Raw genomic sequence first — 21,223 nt, forward strand, 5'->3', positions numbered from 1 at the left:
TAGTGCATTCCATTTCCAGCAAGACACTTTCTTCAGGAAGTCATCCAAATCTGTGAGCCAGGTGCATGGAGCCACATCTTCGTGCTTGCAGGTCTCTCATTATCTAGAACACTCTTCTCATCCTCCCAGAAACTCTGGTAGACATCCTCTCAGACTACTGCTGTTGGAAATGTGGTTACTGTTGTTCCTAGAGAAAATTGCTGTGTGCTAAACACCATAAAAACCTCTGACAGGACAGCTCCTACACTCAGCAGTTTGCTAACTAAAGGCCAGGGTTAACCTGGCTGGATGAATTACTTCAAAGTGTCAGTCAAAGTATAAAACTTCAAGGTCATCTACACTTTTGTTACAGTTGATAGAGAGGGTCTAGGACCCGAGAGAGATTGTCTTGAGTAGCTGAGGGTTTAGGATTGATGCCCAAAATGCCTGCAATTACATCATCTGAATGTCTCCTTAATAGACAAGACACAAAAGAAAAGCAAAAGAAAAAATAATACAATGTATGGGAGTGAACAAGTCTTTTACATAATTAATCTATCTGTTTAGCCTGTTCTTAGTCAAGTGACCACAGTTCTTGTTCCTGGTTCCAGTAGAGAAGCAATAACCAGTGAAAACCTGATAATCTAAATCTTAATATTTATTGACATCCAAGAACTACAAAATTAAGAATATCCAAGTTGAAGCCTTCAGTTCACCCCCTCACTAACTGAAAATGTCTTCAAAACATCCCAGTAACATAAACAGAACCATAGACAAACCCATATTACAAACAGATAACAATTAAACAGACCACAATTCAGAGTATTAATTAACCAACAAAATTTACTTTCATTGAGATTCCAACATGGGATCAAGTTCTCAATTAGTAACATAAACAGAACCATAGACAAATCCATATTACAAACAGATAACAATTAAACAGACCACAATTCAGAGTATTAATTAACCAACAAAATTTACTTTCATTGAGATTCCAACATGGGATCAAGTTCTCAATTAGTAAAAGCCACACTGTGAGAGTCAGTAGAGACAGAGTCACTGAGCCCCTCAGGGTAAATAGAATCACAGTATCACGGAATCATCAAAGTTGGAAGAGATCTCTAAGTCCAACTATCAACCCAGCACCACCATGTAACTCCTAAACCACATCACCCAGATCCAGATGCCTCTTAAAACACCTCCAGGGATGGTGACTCCACCAGGGCAATGTATTCCAAAGCCTGAAAATCCTAAGAGTGGTTTTTATTCTAATATCTAGCCAGGATGACTCCTGTCTCAGTTTAAGGCCATTTCCTCTGACCTTCCACTGCAGCCACAGTAGGAAGGAGCAGTCCCCACCTTGTAACCCCCTTTCAGGTAGTCACAGAGAGCCATAGGTTCTCCCCTTGAGCCTCCTCTTCTTGAAACTAAAATAGGAAATGGAAAATCCATTAGACTTTCCTTTTACATGATCACAGAAACATAAAGAGGACATTCTCAGAGGTAATCCAGGCTGAAAGCTGATGCAACTCCAGCATCTAAGTGCCCTTCATGACTCATACCTGAGTTTGGCTGAAAGTTAATTGACCAAAGTGAAAAAGCCTAGTGCAGAGTGAGGTACCATCACTGCCAGTTCACCTGCCCAAATTAATGCAGAAGGCTGGGGCCTGGTTTTACACCATTGATATTAGAAAAACTGATGGGTGAAAATCGAGATGTCGACTCTGACCCTGTTTTTCTCTTTTCTGTTGATCTTGAACTCTCTAAAGAACACACATTCCTTGCAATGTCCTTGTGCAACACAGAGGCTGTCTTGTTTAACTCATGGCAAAGCACAGCACATTCATTCCTTGTATTAAAAAATAGTAATAACTTAGAAACCCATTAATAAGTCACCAGCAGCAGGCCTGCCCTCTTTCCAGCAATGAATGATTTTTTGAATATGCTACTTAAACACAATTTATAAGGGTGTGTGTCATTTAGGATGAAAAAAAGTAGTGGACATGTAATACCTACATGTGAGTTTGCAGCCATTTCTACCACCAAAGCCCAGTGACCCTTGATAGCTCACCTTTGCTTTCCATGGAGCAGTGGGCTCTGGATGGAGGGGGAAAAGAGCTCATAGACCCCATCCCAGCACCTCCATCAAGACTGCTGATTCTGCAAGCTTCAGGACAGCAGGTTCCCAGTGTTGCCATAATTTCCCTTAATTCTTCCTAGAAAAAGTAAAATTGTAGGACTGTGTTCCCTGCCTCTCCCATAGTTTCATAAATTTACTAATTAATCATGTTTCTGGGTCCTAGAGCAGAGATCCAGGCAGCCTGGCTGCCTGACACAGGGTGTGAATCATTTGCTGGCACCAAAAATGGGCTTCTCTTGACTAGTTACATCTCCAAAACCACACAGTCATCCAGCAGGACACTGGAGTGACTAGTGGGACATGAGAGAGATCCCTGGACATCTTCCCTGGGCTTCCCTGCTCCCTCTGACCCATAGCATCCAAATGGGACACAAGAAATAACTGCTTGTGAGCCACATTACCTCCTTCTGGAAAAAAAATACTTGGTTGGCACCCACCCATCCCTTCACAAGTCCAAGGGGAGCTGGGCATTATATCTGCAGCTGTGGAGGTGGCCATGGGGAAGCAGGAACACGATCATGCCACTCCTGGGAATTGCCTAGGTCCTGGTGATCACAGCAGCCCCTACAATTCTTGCTCCACTCAACTCTTGTCTAATCTGTGTTAGATTAGCACTTGAGGGGCTAAAATAATTCACTGGCAATGACCTTCCTGAGATATCAGAGTCATTGACAAGCCTCCAGCCTAGGAGACATGAAACAGTCCCTGCCTACCAAGGGAGTTCCTGGCCTACTGGAGGTAGCTCCACTGGGCATCACCACCTTCCTCTAATAAGGATAAAAGATGTCAGCATTGTCTTTACCTCTTCTGCTTGCTTTGGGGGCATTTCTTTCTTCCTCCTTTTCTCTTCCTGTATCTTTTGATCTAAGCCTCATTTACATCAGTGGGAGCTTCCTACATAGTTAAGTAGGCTCTGGATCAGCATTAAATCACTCTGGATGCTTCTCATTTTTCCCCTAAATTCACTCCTTCCCAGCCTTGCTCAGGAGTGTGCTCAGTACTGATAGCATGCATTCTCATGAGGAAAACAGAAAGATCATAGTAAATGGTAGAATGTGCATACCTGTGCAAAACATAGCATTAGTGATGCAGTAGCTATTATCCAAATGGGTTTTGCAAAGTTCAAATTTAATTTTTAGAGGACAAAGATGTCCTCAAAGAATCAAAACAAAGAATCAAAACACTGACTTTCAAATAAGACTCTCAGCTGAAGCTCACACAAAGTCTGAATGTGAAGCCTCCTACTAGACACCAATGTCTTTGCCTCAGATGTCCACTGGCAGGTGAAATCACATAGAAGAGCATGTTTGATTTCCCATTCCAAAGGTCTGTCTGGTTGCTTCTCACAGGAATAGTGGTTGTGAAGGTGGCATGTTTCAGTCTTAGTGGAGTGGAATGCAGCAAGGGCAGACCCTTCAACATAAACCAACTTCTTATTTCAGCAAAACCCAGGAGAGCTGCACTGAATTTACACCATTTCATTGCTTCAGTTGACCATCTGTTTCTCTGTATTAAAGCATGGGTGACACCCCCCTGAAAGCAGAATATTTTCTCAATTAACTGTAGAATCATAGAAAATTTTGGGTTAAGAGTAACCTTTAAAGCCTATCTGGTCCAGCCCATGGCTGGACAGTGCTTGGAGATCTTCAGTTTAAACATGCTCCAAAAATTCAAATCTTTTACTATCTCAGTTGAACAGCATGGTTTACACCACAATAGCCTGGAGTCCTGCAGCATGACAGGGATCTGGGAAGCACAGTCATGTGCAGGCTGCTGGCAATGCAGTGCCATGGAAATGTTCTTTTTTGTCATATGAACAGATGAAACGTATCTGCCCAGCTTGCCAGCCCTTCCTCAACATCTCTTTTTTTTCCCCCCAAGTCATCATACGCTGTTCATGTCCTCATCCTGAGGTGCCAAAGAGGAGTTCTTGTGAGCAGAGTCCTGAAGCATCAGGATCTCCATACCTGGTTGAGATTCTACTTTGCTTTGACAATTGTCAATTCACATTATGACCCTGGATTAATTCCACTTCTCTTATTTTCATCCTTACTTGTTTAACTGAATGGAAAGATCATTCATAGGTCTCTATACTGCAGTTACCAAATATGTTTTTAATATATTTATTATATAATATATTAAATATAAATATATAATGTATTAATATATACCAAATATGTTTTTAATCATAATTTATTTTAAAAAATTAAGCTTTTTTTGTGTAAGTATATTTTATGGGGAACTATATTTTTAATTAATGGAACTAAACATACCTAATCTTTCAAACCATGTTGCTCTTATTGGAAAGGGGAAATATACAACACTTTCTTTTGAATTCTTAATTTTATCTTTTTCTTCAAATAGACAAAAAAAATATTTACTGCTTTCACAGTCTTAAACATCAGGAAAGAATCTCTAGTCTGTTGGTGTAACAATACCTCCCACTTCATAATACATTAGGGGAGGTGAATGATTTTGTGAGGACTTTTATCATTCATAGACTGAGCTGAAAAAATGTTTGAAAAAAAAGTGCTTGAAGAACTCTGCTTTTAAGTTTAGGTTTTTCAGATACCTGGCTTTGATTCGAGAGGCATACTAACACCTGGGTTATATATTGAGTTCTTCCTAATTAGAATTGGGTACAGTGACACCAGGACTCAATGATTCTGTTGCCCTGTGGAAAGCAATAACTTTAGCTCTGAAATACACCTGGTAAGTAGTGTATGGGCAAATAAAACCTAAATCAAGCTTCCACTCCAAATAAATTAACAGCTCCGGAGACCTGTGAAGGGAAGTACCTGCAGCAACTCTCTCTGCTTAGACATTGCATGAAGAATCTTCTCTACTGAGGGAGCAGCATTATCAAAGGGTCCATCACTACAGTCCTGGATGAATGCCTCCTTTCCCCTCTCCATCTCTGTCACTCTCAAGAGTGTCTAAACCAGCTCTCAGGACTGTAAAGTGGAAATAGCTCCTAGTGACTGCTGTCCTACTCATCTTTCAGATGAGACATGAAATTGAAGCCCTGAGTGCAGAAAAATAACATATTTCACAAGATGGGAGGGATGTTAGTCTTGGTCTTTTGGTCATTTTCCAGCCTGGGTAATTACATTTCTGCCTAGCAGAAATTCCCACTGCTCTGCAGTTTAATTGGACAGTAGTTTCTTTTTCACTTGCCTAAAATCCCAGGCTGGGGTCAAACCCCACTCTCTAATTCACCAGCCCTCTTTTCAATAGAGCTGCATAGGCATTTCCAAAAAAAAATTCCAAATTTGTTTTCAAACTTAGGGGACATCATGCCAAATGGCCTGAGATGACAGAGCCCAAAGCAAATAAATCTTCCTTTGGCTTTTGGGCCTTAACATCAAGGATACTTGCATGGAAATATTACCCTGATTGTCTTGCTGAAGGTCAGCATCCTCTCAGCTCTGTTTTGTAGTCACAAAGGGAGTGCTAAGGCAAAATTTCCACCACTTTCTGTGGTCACACTTAGGAACACAGTCATTGCCCAAAAGACGAGTGTCCAGCAGCACCTACTCATTTAAGCATCTTCGTGTTCATGGCTGACATTTTGGAAGGTATTTTATAGGATCTGCACATTCAGATCTCTTACACTCAAGAGCTTTAGAGACTGGAATTTTAATATAACAAATTTTTTTTAAAATATTTTTGGCCTAGAACTTTTATCTGGCTCCATTTGAGCTAACAAAGATGTAAAGGTCCACCTACATGAGACACCCTTGTGTTAAAGGACTTAAATCTATGTTTGCCTCCAGCAGGAGATTCACTAAGCTTAAAGTGAAACGCAGTTTAATGACTTTGGCAAATTAGGCCCAGATTCATCAGTTTTGAAGGAAAAAGGTGTCTAACCATCTGCGGAGATTAGTAACCTAAGGAATCAGAGCAGATTTATAGGGCTGGCAGGAAAAGGAAATTCAGGCATATATTCTGCAAAGCCAGACCTTCACAGAACTTTTCCTAAGAATATTGTTCTAGGGAGAAGCAACTGGAAACCTGAGCTAGTAGACAGGGATGGGAAGCAGAACAGCCCCCCTGTAATCCAAGCAGAAGCAGAAAGAGACCTGCTGAGTCACTTAGGGGCTCACAAGTCTATGGCACCAGGTGGGATCCACCCTAAAGTGATGAGGGAGCTGGTGGAAGAGCTCACCAAGCCCCTCTCCATCATTTATCATCAGTCCTGGCTCACTGGGGAGATCTCAGACGGCTGGAGGTGCCAATGTGATATGCATCCATCAGAAAGGCTGGAAGAAGGGTCTAGAAAAATACAGACCTGTCAGCCTGACCTTGTTCCCCAGCAAGGTTATGGAACAGATCATCTTGGGTGCCATCACACCTATGAGATAGCCAAGGGGTGAGACCAGCCAGCATGGGTTTAGGAGGGACAGGTCCTGCCTGACCAAGCTGATCTCCTTTGATGACCAGATAAAGGCTGTGGATGTGTCTGGCTGAACTTCAGCAAAGCCTTTGACACCATCTCCCACAGCATCCTCCAGGAAAAGCTGGCAGCTCACAGCCTGGATGGGTGCACTGTTTGCTGGGTTAGGGACTGGCTGGATGGCCAAGCCCAGAGAGTGGCAGTGACAGTGCTGCATCCAGCTGGTGGCCAGTCACCAGTGGTGTCCTCCAGGGATCAGTGTTGGGCCCAGTCCTGTTTTATTGATGATCTGGATGAGGGAGTTGAGTCCAACATCAGCAGATTTGCAGAGGACACACAGTGTTGGGGGAGTGTGGAAGGGTAGGGAGGGACCTTGACAGGCTGGATAGATGGGCTGACTCCAACAGTGGATGGGGTCCTGGGTCCTGCACTTGGGCCACAACACCCGCCCAGCAGTGCTACAGGCTGGGGACAGAGTGGCTGGACAGTGGCCAGGCAGAAGGGGATGTGGGGGTGCTGGTTGGCAGCTGACTAAACATGAGCCTGCAGTGTGCCCAGGTGGCCAAGAAGGCCAATGGCTCCTGGCCCATATCAGGAATAGCGTGGCCAGCAGGACCAGGGAAGCCATTCTTTCCCTGTACTTGGCACTGGTGAGGCTCCACATTAAATGCTGTGTTGAGTTTCTGGGCCTCCCAGAACTGGATGTTGAGATGCTGGAGTGTGTCTAGAAAGGGGCAACAAAGCTGGTGAAGGGTAGCATAAGTCCATGAGGAATATATGAGGAATCTGGGGTTGTTTAGCCTAAAGAAGAGGAGGCTCAGGGGGGAGCCTCTACATCTCTCTCTACAACTCCCTGAAAGGAGGGTGTAGCCAGGTGAGGGTCAGTTTCTTCTCCCAGGCAGTAGGACAAGAGGACACAGTCTTAAGCTGCCCCAGATGATGTTTATGTTGGACATTAGGAGGAATTTCTGCACAGAAAAGGTGATGGGGCATTGGAATGGACTGCCCAGAGAGGTGATAGAGTCACAGTTCCTGGAGGAGTTTAAGAAAAGACTGGATGTGGCACTCAGTGCCATGGTCTGGTTGACACCGTGGTGTCTGGTCACGGGTTGGACTCAATTATCTCAGAGGTCTTTTCCATCCTAGTTGATTCTGTGATTTTTCCCTGCTGCTGGGCAGTAATGTTTGGCCTCCTGAAACGCTTTTACTTAATCTGTGTATACACGCCATTTGGAAGACCATATCTAATGGGAAAAAGTTCCAACAACCAGGCAATAGATTTGTTTTCCTTTGCCTTTAAATGAAATATCAATGGATGGATATTTTATTTTTAGCTGAATATGAAATTTCACAAGCGACCTGTCAAGCTCCTGTTTTCAAGAATGACTTTATTTCACACGTCAAGACAGCCTGGGAAATTAGTTTTTCTCACAGAGGACTCTGATTAGGGATTACAAAGTGAGCGTGGCGCAGAGTGATTTTTCCTCCATCTTTTCCCTCGCCCCACCAACCTAGAGAGTGCCTGACTCTGCTGACTAAGGGGAGCAATTCATTGCCATGCGTGGCAGGGGGATGGGAAGAAAGATAGCCATATTAAGTAGACTTGCTGGCCCAAGAGAGAATAGGAGAAGCATAATAATACTTAGCCTTTATCATTCTTTTCATCAGTAGATATCAAAGCACTTGAAAAAGGAGGTTGATTTGAGGGGAAAAGAGATAAATTCCAATTGGAAGCAGCCTATTGCAGAGGCACCAGCAGGAAGGCTCACTTTCATGATAGTATCTTCTGACTGTGGGTCTGCAGGGTAGAGAAATTAACAGGTCCTTTCCTCTGAAAAATGCAGAAGTGCATTTCAAATGTTATTGACTTACCCAGCGTAACTCTCATGGGCTTTGGCAAAATATGAGGTCCAGTCCGAGAACCAGAGAGAGCAAGGAGATTATGTATTACCAGTAAATGACAGAGCAGACAGGACCTATTGCCTTTGCCAGCAGACAACAGCAGATTTACACCATGGTTTAACTCCTCACAGAAGCAATAAATAATCCAGAGGAAGGGCTGCAGCATTTTTACCCTATGGAAAACCTGGCCCATTCTGGGGCATTTCTATTGCTGTCCAGTGGATTAGTAGAAGTCACTGGAGTAGAAAGCAGTCCTGTTCTGCTGTATATGAACTGCAATATTTGGCTCCACTGTTAAAAGTCCCACACTGGCTGATCTGATACAGTTTACTGCCTGATTTCCTTTGGGCCACATGAAAGAGCTGCACATGAGGAACCACACACTGAAAGCATCAATCCCAAGGTCAGTCTCCATATTCAAAAGCAATGCAGCATCTCTACTGGCTACACATCTTTAACCGCTTACATGCACATCTCATTGCAGAGAACTCTCAGAAAAACCTCTTCTTTTTCTCTTCCTTCTTTGTAGTGTGTGGTCTAGCTTGAATCTATTTGCCAATGGCCTTTCTGCCCTGTGTATATGATAGCAATGTTCAAAGAGGCCTGAAGTCCTGCTGCGACAGGCAACCCAGAAAAACATCTCTCGGGAGGCAAGATGAGATCCCATTGGGTCAAATAGCTGCTGTGCAGTCACTATGACTCACATCAGAAGGGAAGAACACTCCAGGGGCGAGCACTTCATGTGGAAGTTACCCATGTTTTCATGATGCCATCTACAATAATAGTTTGGTTATCAACAGTGTGAGGCATCAGCAAATGCCTGAGGCAGTTCCCTGGCCCTAAGACTTCCAGGGCAAATAGAGATCGAGAGAAAAGGAGAAGGAAGAAGACACCAACTTATTTACACTTGCCTGTCATGCTAACAGGAGCAGGTCACATCTTCGAAACCCCTTCTGCAGAGATGAATACACTCTCACTCAGTTTCAAAATCCTCCATCCTGCATTGTGCTCATCATGATGCAGGCTCTGCTCTGCAAATCACAACAGCAGCTCTGAACAGCCCAATCTGCTGTGGACCAGTGCCTCCCTCCAATACAGCTGCAAATAGGTTTAAATCATTAGATGCAAGTTACCAAACAGTCTCTTGGATCAGGGTTAATTAAATGAGTGTTGAAATCTAATTAAGAACTGGTCCAGGTGATAATTAGCAGGAAATGTATGCATTAAAATATTCATTTGTCGATGAGCTGCAATTAAGAGTGTGATTTGGGGAAGGATCAATATCTGCATCATGTGATCTGAAGAAAAATTAAAAGTCACCCAGCCTTCAACAGAAATGCAGGGGAATTTTGGCTACAGGGTTTTTTTCTTTTCTCTCTTCTCCTCCACTCCCTCTTCTGTTTAGGTTTTATAATAACTGCTGAAGATTGCTCTCCATCTTTGAATGGAGCATTCATCTCTGCATCCCTTTGTTTTCCTGAAGCACTTCTTTCAAAATCTTGCTCTTCATTACATTGTGTGAGTGGGTTATAGATTTATTAGAGAGAGACTAACAGGTCAAAAAGAAAGATTCTTTGCCAATGAAAATCACTTTCTCCCAGTACAGATTGCTAATCCAAGGGAGCATCACTCATTGTGTGGTATTAGATTGTTGGGGTCTTTTTTTAGCAGGTTAATTCCTCAACTCTTTATTCATAACTGAGGATCTGAAGAGGCTATTGAATATGTATAGCTTAGACTTATATATACATATGTCTATAGCTGTGGTTTACTACACTCCTCCCAGTTTGTAGCAGAGCAATTCTGCTTTCACTGAGACTATTTTTTCTGGTTGCAGGTACATAGGGGCGTGTGTAGGCCAGTTAATAATATTTTTCTTGTGCAATTCCAGAAAATTCCTCCTCTGATAGGACAACAAGGATCCTGCAACAGTTCCTGCCAGCTCCTCTGGCATGAGCAGGTCTTCCTCTACTGCCACAGCCAGAACTGAGCTGGTCCTTTCCCCACTGACAGTACTACTGACCAGCAAACACCAGTTTGTCAAAACAGAAGCTGTGGAAACACAATTATTTCAGCTGCTCACTGTCAGTGTCCTGACAGCTCACCTGCCCATCTCCCCAGGCTGGGGGGCAGCCCAGCTCCCAGGGCACCTGTCCACTGGTGTAAGGGCTGCAGCCAGATTGTCCCTCCCTCCCCTACACCTCCTCCTTCCCTTCCTTACCCTGTGGGGAAGCAACCAACCCATGAAGTTAGGACTTCCTTGGAGAAAGACCAAAAAATGCCTTCCTAAGTAGATTTATTTCTTCTCATCTCTGCCCCCTACCCAGAAATGTAAGGATTGCAGCTATTGACCCTTCATCTGGTTTTGGGGAGGAGAGGGATTTCTTTCATTCCCAAAAGCATTACATTTTTCACAGATTTCTGCAGGCAGTTCTGATGATCATCCGTAGCTCTGCGCTGGTGTTGACTGCAGACATAATCCTAATATTGTAGATTTTTCCTGGAAACGTGTGGGCTCTTTCATGGTAGCCTCTATTTCCTACTGTTTGTGGAGAGAGAACTCAGGTTCATCCAGCACTATTTTTGCTCCCTTAATTTGGCAGTGCTGAAGAGATGCTGTTTCATGATGACACATACACCCTGCCCAGCGTACTGACTCCTGTCTCCAAGGCTGGGCAGGGATTTCTCACTGGACTTGGGGATTACAAGACACAGCATTGAAAGGGCGATTCATTTTAGGGGTCTGGAATGCAGAGACGTCACACATTCTACCAAAACAAATCAGTCTACAAATCCCACCACATGCATGCAACAAAGCCTCCTACATTTCCCTGCAATGTGTCCAGGTCTTTGTCCTCTGATTCAACATTCTGGGCCTGAAGGTTGAAAGAATAAGGCAACAACTTTTGCAGAGAAAATATAAATTATGTCCTAGAAGCTTTGGAATTTTGGAAACTAGGAGCCAGGCTGCTGGCATTCACCCTCCAGGGTCCTTTACTTCCTGATGCTCTCACCCTCTTGCAAAAGTCAAAATTCACAGCCTGATAGGTTGCCTGGAAAACATCAGCACCTGGATTCTACCAAATCTGTGTTAGGTATGTGGATTGATGAGCTGGTGTGCATCAGGCTCATTCCCTGTGTGTCCCCTTTTGTTTCCTGTGCTGCAGGGAGCCTCTTCAAGCCTGGTGGTGAAGTTTGCGGACACGGACAAGGAGCGTACGATGAGGCGCATGCAGCAAATGGCAGGACAAATGGGCATGTTCAACCCCATGGCCATCCAGTTTGGAGCTTATGGAGCCTATGCACAGGCAGTAAGTATAGACAGCAGCTCTCTGCACGCTCATGGGAGGGGGAAGTATCACCTGGAAATGCACAAAAACTCATGGGAGTGGACAAAAACCTGAGCAGAGGAGGAAGAGGTGGCTTATCTGTTGAACTGCTTACATGATGGGAGTAAAAATTAGCCATGCCATCCAGGGTAGGCTCTGGGAATCTCCCAGGTGTCTCCTAGGTGCCATAGACAGCTCTAGCAGTAACTTTTGGTCATGTGTGGACCTATGCAAAACAACTACTAGGGGGATAAGCCATTGCTGTGGAATGAAAACACAACTACACTTTGAGGATTTGGATAAAATAAGCCTGCTCAGTTTATCCCAGTTATCCCAGCTTTCTGCCTCACATCACCACTACCCTGCTGCACCTTGCATCACCATGGGTACCTTTGGAGTGACCACAGGACAAAACAGCAGCTGTTGAGAGAAATGCTTTTAGATTCACAAAGCATAGTAGATAATAATAAAATGTACACACAGACATATCCCCACACAAAATCCTGCTGCTTCAAACAGTATGATTGAAACAGACTGGGGAAAAATCCAGGTTTCCTGTGGGCATACCCAACCTGAGAAGATGTGACTGTACAGGTGCTGGGGTCTTTATGATATTATTAAATGGATGACTCTGAAATTACTTGTTTTCATTAGGATAAAATTAACAAGGATCTGCAAGACAAGACCAGAATCAGGTAACTTGGGCTCTCTGCCAGATATTTTGGAGGAAGGTGGAGGTGATGCCTGCAGCAGGCAGACACAATACTTCCCAGTGACTTTGGCTGCTTTCTCTCAAGCAGATTTTCAGGCAGTGACACTGTATATAGGTGCTTCTTCTATTTGATGGCAAAATGTGGCCTACTGCACGATTTTTGCCCAGGAGGGAAGTGATGTTGAACACATTGTCCAGAGTAGCACCTTCCTGAATGGCAGACCCAAACCTTGCCTTAGGTATGTAGGGCCAGTTCAGGAATAACACTCTGGTGTGCCAACACTCCTTCCAGAGCAATGACCACAAGGTTTTCCTTCCTTCCTTCCTTCCTTCCTTCCTTCCTTCCTTCCTTCCTTCCTTCCTTCCTTCCTTCCTTCCTTCCTTCCTTCCTTCCTTCCTTCCTTCCTTCCTTCCTTCCTTCCTTCCTTCCTTCCTTCCTTCCTTCCTTCCGCCACTTCCGCCACTTCCGCCACTTCCGCCACTTCCGCCACTTCCTTCCTTCCTTCCTTCCTTCCTTCCTTCCTTCCTTCCTTCCTTCCTTCCTTCCTTCCTTCCTTCCTTCCTTCCTTCCGCCACTTCCGCCACTTCCGCCACTTCCGCCACTTCCTTCCTTCCTTCCTTCCTTCCTTCCTTCCTTCCTTCCTTCCTTCCTTCCTTCCTTCCTTCCTTCCTTCCTTCCTTCCTTCCTTCCTTCCTTCCTTCCGCCACTTCCTTCCGCCACTTCCTTCCGCCACTTCCTTCCGCCACTTCCTTCCGCCACTTCCTTCCGCCACTTCCTTCCTTCCGCCACTTCCTTCCTTCCGCCACTTCCTTCCGCCACTTCCTTCCGCCACTTCCTTCCTTCCTTCCGCCACTTCCTTCCTTCCGCCACTTCCTTCCTTCCGCCACTTCCTTCCGCCACTTCCTTCCGCCACTTCCTTCCGCCACTTCCTTCCTTCCGCCACTTCCTTCCGCCACTTCCTTCCGCCACTTCCTTCCGCCACTTCCTTCCGCCACTTCCTTCCTTCCGCCACTTCCTTCCTTCCACCACTTCCTTCCGCCACTTCCTTCCTTCCGCCACTTCCTTCCTTCCTACCTTCCGCCACTTCCGCCACTTCCTTCCCTGACTGTTTCTTTCTCATGTGTTGGCACCAAGTATTTCCCATCAGATCACCATGTTTTCTTTTTAATTTGAAGGTCTTGACATTTCTGTTCCTCTCTGGAAGCCCTGTGCCTCACTGAGCACTTGGTACAACCCAACCTACCCCTTGTGTGAGCCATGCAGAGTTGTGACGTTGTGCTGTAGAGCTCCACTGAGGTTCTTCCTCTCCTTCCAGCCACACCTCTTGGTGCACTTTCTGGATTTTTTATTCTCTCTCTTCTGGGAAAATTCTATTTTTACTTCCATTTTGCTATCTTCATTTTTATTCCTAGTCAAAGTCAGTCTCTGTCTCTTCCTTTGTCCTCTGCTCCCTTCCTCACATTATAGAAGAGCAACTTCCTATTCAGCCTGGCTGTGTTTAACACTCCCCCTGGCCAGAGAAGGCTGCAGGAAGAGGAAAAGAGACAGTAAATCCCAAATGAGCCTAGGTCAGTGGCCAGCAGACTGTCAGAGGGATGTAGCACCTTTGCCACCATGTACCAGAGGAATTAACAGGAGGCAATCTACTGACAGCTTGGGACAAGCATTTGCTGAGGTTGTCAGGCATGAGAAGTGGCCTCCGTGTCACTCTACAGACATTGGTCAGGCAGCTGGAGAGATGGAAAAGACACCACTGTCCTGATGTCCTGGTCCAAAAACTCTTCTTGCATTATTTTTAATCTAGAGTAACTCTTCTAATTTCCAGACAAGGTTTATACTGATATGAGAGGATGTAGTCTGCACCTTTACACCACTAAAATTTCCTCTGTTTCTCACCAGATAATACAGGTGTAGTATGAGAGGAGGTGAGGAATCAGGGCAGAAGGAAGAGGAAAAACAATTTCTGGTCTTCTCCCATCCACTTGAAACAAATGGATATTTTTCACGTTGATTTCTGTGAAAGCAGAATTGGACCCATACTCTTTTTTTTTTATTTTTCTGATAAAAATGCTAATAAGGGAGAAAAAAATAAGTTTTAGATCTTGACCCATTGGATATGACAAGCTGGTGACACCAATTACCCTGGGGACTTGGGAGCTGTCTAAATGATGGGATCACATTTCTGTGTGGCGCCTGTGGACCCAGAGCGTGCTCAGAGGCTGTCTCTCAATCAGCCTCCCTATCTGCTCCATCTCACAGCCTCACATGAAAGGGAAGGAAGGGAGAGCCGGGGCTCTGTGACGTTGCCTTGGTCCCGATTAATCCAGCCCGGACTGCTGGCTCTCAGATATCAGGGTGATTGGCACCTCGCAAATGCCAGCAGGAGATGGAGGAATCGATAGCAGAGAGGGAGAGGGAGACAGCAGTTTTACTCAGCCTGAAGTCAAAGAGCTAAGGCAAGTCAAGAGGAGGGAAGCTGAAATATCAGGAGCGCGACTGTCATGACTGGTGATGCCACTGCCACCAGCAACTCTCGTGACATTGGTTGAATTGTTTGACCCCCTGATCTTGTTTCTTCATGTGCAAATAAACCTGATGATCAGATTTATTTATTTTCTCTCCTCCCTCAGGGACACGGCTCTCTCTTGTATTGTCTCTCCATGAGCTTTCTCAGAGTGGTGTGACAGTAACGTAAGTGTAAGAATTGCCTCAATGCTTAATAGTGCAGCCACCACAAGCATGAGACATCAGGCTCTCTGAGAGCTGTCCTCCCAGCTATCCCCCAGCAGTCCAAACCTGACTGATGTCTCTATATAACAATTCCCAAGCAATCCCATGACGGTGGTTTTTCAATAGTTTCTAATGGTCTGTCCCCATGGAGGTGGCTGCTCAGGGCCCCGTTGCTGCAGTTTCTTGCTGAATTTTCCCCAGAGAAGCATCTTGCACATCACTGTGACAGGATTAGCTCCCAAAAAGCCTCGATGCGCCAAGGTCGTCAGTGTGGCAGGAGCCCCATGGTGTGGCTGTTTGATAGATTGGTGGGCAGCCATGGCTTTGCCAACCCAGCAGCCCCACTGAGGAGAGGCAGCAAGGGTCTCAGACCATTAAAGTTTGACAGATAAACTTTAGGGCTGCTATCAGGTCAGATTTGGGCCCCAGCTCCTCCCAAAGTTACCTCCCTTACAGCTCAGCAAATGGCCATGCCATAGCTCTCCCTGCTCCTGCACACTGCCAACCCTCTCAGCCCCAACTTAAACAACTTTAACCTTGATAAAAGCCATGGTCTCAGCCAAGGAACCAGTCCTGGGGTTCAGCAGCCATCTGGCCTCAGATACAGAGGCAAAAAAATGAGGAAGCAAAGGGAGTTCTCCACTGTGTGTGGATTTCTATCCCCTCCTCAAGTGCCACCTTCAAGCAGCCCAGACAAAGCTTGGCACCAACTCTGTCTGCTGAACCAAAGCTTGGCACCAACTCTGTCTTCAGTGGCACAGAAAGTCACATCAGACCTACCTCACCTCTTTTGTATTTCATAGCTTCCTAAAGCTCCCAGAGCCCCTACTCTAATTTATTTCAGGGTGGGTTTTTTGATTGTTTTCAGTTTTTTCTCTTCAGCAATATCTTCCCATACTCATTTAACTTCCCCTTTTATGGAGCAATTATTTATTTTATTTCACAAGGGTACAGGGCACCAGCCCTTTTCATTGTCAGGTTACTGTGGATCTACATCAGCTGGGTACAGACAGCTGCTTCTGCAGTCTAAGGCCAGGCTGAGGTATAGATCTGGACTCAGCCTGGAGAGAAGGAGAGTGATGCTGCCTGGCACCACCTTTGATTTGCTGCCAGCCTAGGAAGAACCTGCAGGCACACTCTCCACTTCACAGAGCATAGCACACCTTCTCAGGGCGGCCAAGCCCAAAATCACAAGCAGTGACAATCAAAACTGTCTGTGAGTGGTGGTAGTACAGTCCTGGCACAAATAAGCTACAGTTCCTGCAGGTCTTTCTTTGAATAAAAGGGGCAAGGAGTGTTTAGTGAGTGTCTCATGTCAGTGATGCCTCACCATGCAGAAAGGAAATATGCACAGATCAAAAAAGGGTGAGGGAGATGGGAAAATGCAGAAGAGCAAAGAAAGAACAAAGGAAAGAGCCTTGGAAAGTGACAGATTCAGTATAAATTATTTAATTTTTAAATTATTTAAGATAAGATCAAAGTCATAAATCAAGTTTGCATAAAAAATGGGGTGGGACTGTTAGCCACAGTCTTCTGGCCAAACTCCAGCCATGGGACTGATTGCATCCTGCAGCAGGGGATAGGCATAGAGTCAGTGTGTAAAAACAGACAGGCTGGGACAGAGACAACACAGGCAATGCTGACATTTGTTCTCTGGCCTGGAACAAGTCCTTTCTCAGTAAATCCCAGCTCTGCTCACTCTGAAAAGGTACAAATGGGTGCTGCTCCTGAACTGCAGACAATAACTGCAGCAAAAATTTGGAATATCCAGCACAGCAGAGCTCTCAGACATCACCTTAAGTGGTCTCCTTGGGAAGTTGGGGCAGCAGTTACCACCACACTGACCATAAAACCCTGGGTGCCCTGTTCTGCCTCCCTGTCCAGCTCCCATGGAGATGAAAGGATATTTCTGCTAAATGATCTGAGGCAATGCTGACAGGAAGAATTGCTTTTTCCAATATTTCTTCAATTTGGACTGTGAAATTATTTTGGAGAGATACTTAAAAAAAAAAATCAGCTAGCCCTATGAAATCAGGGAAAAATTACTGACTGTAGGCTGCCTTCTGGATATAATAGTTAATATATTTAAATTACCAAAATGGGACAGTATATTTGGTAAATAGTACCTGTTATGCAAATTATTTGCACTTATCCATTCCAGAAGAGGAAGCTACTTTGAAGCCATAATACTTTTTAGCAGGGATATTACCATATTTCTTACCACCAGCTCCCAGCTAATAATGAACACTAGAAATAATGAACACTAAGATTTGGGCTCTACATACAAATTTTTTAGGACTTTTGGGGGGTTTTCCAAAGTTCCCAGGAAGTCAGGAACCCAAGTTATTGTGTGTCAGACTATGGAAAGACACTTAGAAATTAATCCTGGTGTTGCATATTTGTTTAGGTTATTTTAATATCCTAATTATATTTAAATTTTATTTTCAAAGCAGAAATTTCTATTTCCGAGAAAACATAAGTAGTATGAAGGACAATTCTGATTTTTCTACCAATTATCTTCTGTTTGTTTCAAGGCTTGTAAAGTAGTTTTAGATTTAACTCCTGATTAGCCAGTTAGGTATAGCAGACATGAATTTGTCAATTACACACTTTTACCAAATATGAGTCATATTACTGCTTGATTGATTACTTTACTTACCTCTTTCTATCACAGGGCTAGCATGAGGATTCATTAGCTAAGTCTGTCTAGATCATTAGAGGTGGGAAGTGTGGAATGATGTTACTACTACTACTACTACTACTACTACTACTGCTTTATTATTATTATTGTTATTATTGTTGTTGTTGTTTTTGTTTTTATTTTTATTTTTTATTGTTGCTGAATGAAGAATATGAAAAGTCAAACAAAGCGTTGTGTGGTTCAGACACAAAGATAGAAAATAGCACTGGAAAAAAAGAGAAGGTCATCACATTGTTCAGAGTAAGACTGGAGGGCAATGATCACGCTATTTCAGAAAGAGCTCATCAGAAATAATCCCCCTTTCTCCTCTTCCCCTTCTTCAGTTTCACACACATTTCTTTTGGGGGATGGGGAAGGCAGGCTGTGCATTGCTTTTCCTATTTCTAGCAGGATTTTTTGCTCTGAGAAAGTTCCTTCATCCTCCAAGCAATTGTTCCTCCTGTAAGAAAAAGACATTATCTCCTGCCCTTGAGTACCATTGCAACTTTCAGTAGGAAAAAGACGGGCGAGACAAACCTTTACACGTGTCTGTATTGATCAGACAACTCTGCCACCCCTTCCCATGCTCTAGATGGCTTTTCCAGGGCCTCTCCACCTGTTCCCAGCACTGGGATGGTGACTGCATGTTCCTATTTCTTGGGGTGCTGCCCAAGGGCAGGAACCAGTCTGGTAGCACCTCCTGGTCTCCTCAAAAGATAAATATTTGAGCAACAGAAAAGACAGCAGGAAAGAAGGAACGAATCCTTAAAATGGATGGGGAAAAGCTCTAAATGCTGAGGCAAAGGTCATGCAAGGGAAGCAAGAGAAGCAGAAGGAAGTACGTCCTTTCAGCTAAGGGAAGGAAAAGCTCCTCTCTGTCCCCTTGGATCAGTCTGAGATAATAAGGCTGCTGCCTTCCTGATTAGTGCTCTGTAGCCCCAGCCCAGGCAGGGAAAATCTGCATTTCAAATGGCATATTTTAAAGTACACAATACCCAGGGGCCCTGCTGCTATTGATTTGCCTCTGGTGGGGTCACTGCCTCACTTTCTACAGCTTTATTAACTGGGACCATGCACTGGATCTCTTTCAAAGTGAAAGGAGAGTGGATGGGACATTTGTCTTCAGGGGGAGCTGGGGAAGGAGTGGGGTGACTTTCACTGGGAATGCCTTGGAGGTTTTAGAAGGAAGACTGGTGACCCTAACAGGACTTGTTCTCCTCCTGTAAATTTCCCTAGAGCCACCCTGAGGGGGAGGCAGGTAGGTCTTATGCAGTCAGCTCCTTTCAAGGTGACTGAATTCCTGTCCTCCCACCCTCGTGCTGCCATTGCACTCAGCCAAGGTCTGACCATCAACCACTGGGCTGGGTAGGAGCCCCCTCTTCCTCTCCCTTAACCTCTGCCCCTGAGCACCTCCAAACAGAGTGGCATGGGCACAAGTGGGATCTGTGACCTCAGAAGTTCAGCAGGAAATTTGCCAAGGGTTGAAAACGTCAGGACATTCCTGGGCCTTGGTTGAGGCCACCTCTCCAGCCAAGGAAGCAAAGCCATCAGCTGGGGTGCACAGCTGTGCTCAGGTGTGGAATGCTCTGTTCCTTCCAGCTCCAGGCAATCCCACTTTTACCCTGTTGACTTGGTCTGAAGGCTGCAGAGAGGTCTGTGTCCTCTGGGTCATGATGTGAAGGGCTCATTTCAACATTCAGAGGGGTTCCCAGGTCTCTAAGACATCTCAGAGAGTTCATCCACAGAACACTGAGCATAATAGATATTGGGTAACTGTTCCCTGCAGGAGCATCTCTTCTTTGTAGCAGAAGCACCTGATCTAGTTTCCCCTGTCACAGGTTAGGATTTTTACCACATCAAAGTGAAAAGGGGTAAGAAAGTGCTAGAGGCTATAAAACTATTTATTAAAAATATACAGAGCTACAAATATGTGAAAAATAAATTTTTGAAAACAAAAACAAATCTTTAGGTGCCACCCAGGTAAAAATACCCAGAACAGAAAATGAGATGTGAGTCAGCACACCTAGTGTTGGAGTCAATCCAGTGTTAGAGATGGGTGGATGGATTCTCCTTCCTCCTTTACTTCCTTGGCATACCTTCTAATATTGCCTGCTCAGTACCTCCTCTGGAGAATAAACTCAAATGATGCCCAAGAACAAATGTACTCCTTAAAGGAGAATCAACATGATATATGATACAAAAGATTGTCTAATTACTCTATCAGTAATTGCAAAGAGCAAAATATCACTAATTAAAATGTAAAAGTGCCTTGTGCAGGGTAAAATAAAACAGGGCGATTAACCATCAAAGGGATAGCCACCACTTTGCCACCAATCTTTATTAGGCTTCAAAAAATAATAATACTCAAATCCAGTAGAACACATTTCACCTGTAGATCTCACAATGTGTGGAGTCGGGTATCCTGTGTTACGTTTTATTGCTGGAGAAATCAAAGCAAGTTCACATAGCTTGTGCATAGTTATTCAGCAGGATTTTGTCAGAGCACCCCTTACTTTGGACTGTTTATGGATGGTGGCAGGGAAAGTTTCAGCATTTGAATGAGTGCAGTGATTTCAAGGGTTTGTTTTAGTGTACATGTGTAAGAACAGTTAATTTAGCTGATATTTCAATATTAAAGCGAACAGAAGGGAACAGTCTGTTCCTTGCCATGACTTCTGAGGTCTGTTTAATTCTGAGAAGCATGTCCCATGTGCTTAAAGAACAGCATCAGAGGGTGATTTCCTGATGGGAGAGAGAGTGAAATCAGAGAGAGCAGTGAAAGAGAGTTACTCCAATTTTGGAGACAGCAAAGACATGAATCACTTCTAAAATCACCACAGAAAAACACTTCTCTTTTCCACTATTATCATCAAGTCACAGATTACCAGAGACTGGGAATGTACAGTTTTCCCAAACTTTCTGTACATGTTCTTTACCCCCCCTACACCTTCTCTAAACACCCAGAAATTGTCACTGCTGAGGATTGGATACTCAGACATTCCCGCCCTGTCTGGCTCTTTGTACAACACCAGGGAAGGGGACAAGAAACAGCTTCAACCAAACTGTCTTATCCTTCACACCAGGACCATTTTAAAATCTCTCTGCAGCCATACTGTCCACATGAACTGCACCAGCTGTGTGCTGGGCTCTGAGTGTAACATAAGGATTACAAAGCCTTGCTTTAATGAAAAAAGCATTCCCAGGCTTCATAAACATTCACCAGCATTCTGCTCCAAAGTTTTTAGCCCCAAATGCCTGAAAATACAACCTGGGTTGCTTATTTCTGACTTTTGTAGGTGCCCTGAAAGAAGCAGTGTTTTGACTTCCTAGAAAAAATTAACTGAGAAGATCAAC

The 21,223-nt window shown here is 44.4% G+C and overlaps 1 protein-coding gene across 16 annotated transcripts in view; it reads left to right on the plus strand.

Moving 5' to 3' along the window:
* The window catches only part of CELF4 (CUGBP Elav-like family member 4), a 712,154-nt gene that overhangs the window by 605,176 nt on the left and 85,755 nt on the right, over window positions 1–21,223 (plus strand). For all 16 annotated transcript variants that reach the window (XR_004982016.2, XR_004982017.2, XM_036402637.2 and 13 more), the window contains exon 6: window positions 11,585–11,728. Coding sequence is in view for 14 of the 16 variants with exons in the window: in XM_036402637.2 (XP_036258530.1) it covers window positions 11,585–11,728 (144 nt within the window). In the remaining 2 variants the exon portion in view is untranslated. The remainder of the gene's footprint in view (window positions 1–11,584; window positions 11,729–21,223) is intronic.

The sequence above is a fragment of the Molothrus ater genome, chromosome Z (genome assembly GCF_012460135.2).
Source record: "Molothrus ater isolate BHLD 08-10-18 breed brown headed cowbird chromosome Z, BPBGC_Mater_1.1, whole genome shotgun sequence".
NCBI classification, from domain to species: domain Eukaryota; kingdom Metazoa; phylum Chordata; class Aves; order Passeriformes; family Icteridae; genus Molothrus; species Molothrus ater.